At 43.3% G+C, this 5009-nt stretch overlaps 1 protein-coding gene across 1 annotated transcript in view; it reads right to left on the bottom strand.

Annotated features, from left to right (window-relative positions):
* sos2 (son of sevenless homolog 2 (Drosophila)) overlaps positions 1–4556 on the bottom strand; it is a 16683-nt gene extending 12127 nt beyond the window's left edge. The window contains exons 1-3 of the mRNA XM_058384053.1: positions 3569–4556; positions 971–1096; positions 170–301 (exon numbers count right to left, since the gene is read on the bottom strand). Coding sequence (XP_058240036.1) covers positions 170–301; positions 971–1096; positions 3569–3649 — 339 coding nt within the window. The 5' untranslated portion in view covers positions 3650–4556. The remainder of the gene's footprint in view (positions 1–169; positions 302–970; positions 1097–3568) is intronic.
* Positions 4557–5009: the final 453 nt, after the last annotated feature.

Consider the following 5009-nt stretch of genomic DNA (forward strand, 5'->3'; position numbering starts at 1 on the left):
TATGTATGTATGTATGTGTATGTATGTATGTATGTATGTATGTGTATGTATGTATGTGTGTGTGAGTGTGTGTGTGAGCATGTATGTATGTATGTATGTATGTATGTGTGTGTGTGTGTGTGTGTATGTATGTATGTATGTATGTATGTGTGTGTGTGTGTGTGTTAACCTTGAGTAAAGGGTGAATCTTGTCCATAGGGAACAGGAGAGGGTTCCTGCGCTTGCGCTTCTCTATAGCAGACTGGGCGTCGGACATGGCCCACTTATCTATGGGGTACGGGAACGTCTTCTGGATGCGCTCCTACGCATGGAGCAAGATGAGGATGAGGAGAAGACGAAAAAGATAAAGCTGATCACAAACCAGAAAAAGAAAATGAACTAATATTGTACTGAAAATACTGAGAAGTGAAGATGAAGATTAGCGTTTAATTTATCATGAGAACAGAATAAACCTAACAAAGATCCATAAATCAGTTCTCCGTATGTTTGTGCTATAACATGTTTATAACACGAGTAATAAAGATCCATAAATCAGCTCTCCATACGTTTGTGCTATAACATGTTTATAACACGAGTAAATAATTCTAGTCTATAATTTTATCTTCACTCTAAACCCTAAAGCACAGCCTTCATGTATTCAGGAAGAACTTGGTGTCACACATCCCCTTCACAACTGTCCTCAAATCTTTTACACTGTGTGTGTGTGTGTTTGTGTGTGTTTTGTGGTGGCTTTGTTCTTCCCTGTGTGTGTGTGTATGTGTGTGTATGTGTGTGTGTGTGTGTGTGTGTTATGACACAAATGCACTTGTGCAATGTACAGATTGAGAAAGCTGTTGTGTTTAAATGTTTGAACTTCCATTTACATGTTAAAAGAAATCTTAGAAATCTTCTTCAGATCGACACGGATCGTGAATGTATTACTGTGTGTGTGTGTGTGTGTGTGAGTGTGTGTGTGTGTGTGTGTGTGTACCTCCACGTCAGACACAGTTCGGGGCTGACTGACACACAACATGTTGAGCAGCTGCAGGATGAGCTCCTCAATGTGCTGTAGAGCATCTTCATTAGCTGACAGATTTGGATGCACCTGTAACTGCACCTACACACACACACACACACACACGTACACACACACACACACACACACAAGTATTAGTACCATTAGCAATATGAACATGCATTTTTAAAGTACTGTAAAATAATACATTGCTATGGATGAAGCGACATCACACGCTATCTAGAGATAGCACACACACACACACACACACACACACACAGAGGAATGAGAGTCAGGCTGGGTATCACTCTCTGCACTGGTGTCGTGTTACAGGTTTTCTTCCATTAAGCACTGATGGATGCTCCATGGGGGATACACACACACACACACACAGATAGCAGCAGACAGTAGAATATTGATGTGTGGGACAGGAGGAGACATAAGAAAGGAGAACAACAGTGTGTGTGTGTGTGTGTGTGTGTGTGTGTGTGTGTGTGTTTATTTAAATATAGAAAAAACAACAAGATTGAAAAAAACAGACAAAGATAAACATACAGATGATAAACAGATAGAAAAACAAACAAAGTGTTTGATGGTAATCAGTATGTGTGTGTACACTCATGTTGCTGGTAATTTGAGTGTGTGTGTGTGTGTGTGTGTGTGTGCACTCATGTTGCTGGTAATTTGAGAGTGTGTGTGTGTGTGTTTTTGAGAGAGAGAGAGAGAGAGAGAGAGACGTGTCATTATGTGATTCAGTAAGCATTACATCATTTACCATTACTTTATCTCACACGCTTGCATACACAGATTAATCATGTGTGTGTGTGTGTGTGTGTGTGTGCGTGTGTGTGTGTGGTTAACACTTACAGTCCTATGCTAACAGAAGTGAACACACACACACACACATACTTCAGTGTAACTGGGGATTCTCACTCCCTCTCACACAGGCTGTTCACTCCTTCTGTAATTAGAGATTAGGGTACGGACTCGGATTGGTCAGAAGGTGGTGATACTGACTGTAGCACAGGTTTATATTAACACACTCGCTCTGATGCCTTATTGTTTCCATAGCAACCGCTCATTCACAGGGATGTGTACAGCACACGCTCCACACACACACACACACCCACACACTGATTAAAGTGTTTTGTTAATGAGCTAATGTTTTCTCTAAGGAGATGTGTGTGTGTGTGTGTGTGTGTGCGCGAAGTGTGGAAGGAGTCTCCAGTGTCATAAAAACGGACCTGCTGTTAGAGGAGACTAATAAATTCTGGTTCGGTGTCAGTGACTCCACAGGGTTGATCCAGAGAGCAGCACATGCACTGTGTTCACTCGCTCCACATCAGAAGAGCTGAACAGATTTGTTTACGTGTTTCTGCATGTTTATTCTGACACCAAAACACACACACTCACAAACTCACACACACTCACAAACTCTCACACACTCACAAACTCACACACACTCACAAACTCACACACACTCACACACACACCTACACAACACAACATGACTAATACTCTCGGTTACACTCCTCTCTCTCTCTCTCTCTCTCCGTTTCCACGACAACTAGCATGCTAGCAGCACTCTAGCGAACAGAGGGAAACCCCTGTGCGAGTCACACACACACACACACACACACACTCCACATAGAGTGAGTCAGGTCTGCATTGACGTCACTGTCTCAGCCTGTTTTTAACACAACATCTTGTATAAAAACAGAAACTTGTTACAGCATTTATAAACACACACACACTCTAACACACACACACACTCACACACACACACACTCACACACACTCACACACACTCACACACACACCTGCTGTAAGAAAACTGTACTAAAGTGACAATCCAAACATCTGCCTCAGATGACTCCTCAGAAGTTAGCTGGTTTTGCTCATCTGATCAGAGAGTGATGCGAGATCTGATTTCATTTATCTTTCATCAGTCCTCCTCAGCTCAGAGAGACGTGTCCGAGTGGTCTTCTGGTCCTGTCTCTGACCGCTCGCTGCTCAGAATGTTCTAACTTCAGGTTTATTTACAGTTCAGGTATAATTTACCTCCCCTGATCAGGAAGTCTGTTTTTCTTTCCTTCACACAGCTGTCTGATTTCTGTCTGAGGATTCTGGAGATTTACTGATGAATAAATGAAATGATTCCAAATCTGTCCTCCTCCTCTTCCTCTGATCACGCCGTGCATGATGCTGTATTACAGCTTTATGAAGCTTTATAACCACTCAGTAGAATGTGTACATTTTCACTGCAGAGTTTGATATTCAGGTAAAAAATGGAGCAAAATATAAAGAGAGAAATGTTTAGAGACACACACACAAACACACACACACACAGTGTGATAAAGACAAATAAATGAGAAAAAAGTCGGCGAACACACACACACACACACACACACAGCCTTGTGTCATGCTGTACAACATTCATCTATTATTAAATACTGAACGCACTGCAAACTGTTTCTATACAGCCATTTCATTTTCAGCAGAAAACATGAAACTGATGTTTTATCACCCAGACATGATGTTAGTAAAAGTGTGTGTTCTGTGAAGAACCCTGACCTTCCTGAGCGCCGGCACGAACAGGCCTCTCCACCTGGAGCTGTTCTCCTCGCTGGAGAAGTCGTATCCGGGCTGCTGCATGCCTGCGGAGCGACGCCGTGGCCCGTGCCCGGGTTTGGGCTCTCCTCATCGGCCTGCGCGCTCAGTGCAGCCCGCTCACACCGCTCTACAGGAGCTAGCAACCGGCTAACTAACTAACTTAGTAACCAGCGACACGACCTGGATATGACTATTTAACTGAATTAAATCCTTTCGAGTTTTTCCCCTCAGCTTCTCCTCTGACTGACTTTTAGTGAGTAGGTTTAATTGGCTAACCGTGATTAGCTCCCACTAGCTGCCCACGGTTATGCTAATCGCCTAATTAGCCGAGCTAATCGGATATTGAGGAATTGTCCAGCTAGCTAAGCTAACTGTGATTAGCCGGCTAAGCTTACACACCAGATGCCTGCGGTTATGCTAATTGGCTAGCTGTGATTAGCCAAACTAACTGCCTAGCGGTTATGCTAATCGGATTTTGCATTTCTAGTCAGAATATGTGAGAGAGTGAGAGGATAAAGTGACAATCACGTAAAAACACACACTGGCTAAAACCTAACGCGCTATATCCGGTACAGTCTTTATGGGTTTATGCTAAGCTAACGGCACATCTGGCAGCAGCGGGCACAGCTGGGGCCTCGGCGCACTCCGCGAGCGCCGCTCCGCGCGGGCACAATCCGGTTCCGTGCGCGTGAGCTCGCTCTCCGCGCGGCTGTTTGTCATCTTCCACCGGAGTCTGCGCGTTTACATGCTCCAACAAAAAAACAATTCCCAGAATAATCCTTTTCTCTCCCGGTGTTAATCCGCCAGCGGGGCGCTCCGATTTGTTTGTTTGTTGTTTGTTTTGTTTGTTTGTTTTTCAGCTGTTGTCTGTTCGTGTGCTCGAGTTGCGCCTGTCAGAGGAATCGCGCGCGCACACAGCTGCCTCTGGGACTCGCGCGCTCATACACACACACACACGCACACACACACGCAAACACACACGCGCGCACACACACACACACTTCCCGAAAATGACGCACAAAAAAAGGAGGCGCGTTTTATTAATATTGATAATAATAATAATAATAATAATAATAATAATAATAATAATAACCATGGTGTAATCACGTGTAATTTGTCATAAACTCACCGTATAGTCTATATAAACTCTATTTAGTTACTTATTATTATTATTATTATTATTTTTAAGTTTAATTTATACTGCTGTTTAATTACAGCAGAACCTGGTCAAGTCGGTGTGTGTGTGTGTGTAACACCTGTGTCCGGCATTTGCTTTTACTTTCAGTGTTTAAATAGAGCTCACTAACAGGAATATCTACACGTGTGTATAAGTGGAATGTCTCGCTCTGTGTGTGTGTGTATGTGTGTGTGAGAGTGTGTGTGTGTGTGTAATGGAGTGTAG

Source organism: Hemibagrus wyckioides, linkage group LG03, assembly GCF_019097595.1.
Source record: "Hemibagrus wyckioides isolate EC202008001 linkage group LG03, SWU_Hwy_1.0, whole genome shotgun sequence".
NCBI classification, from domain to species: Eukaryota; Metazoa; Chordata; class Actinopteri; order Siluriformes; family Bagridae; genus Hemibagrus; species Hemibagrus wyckioides.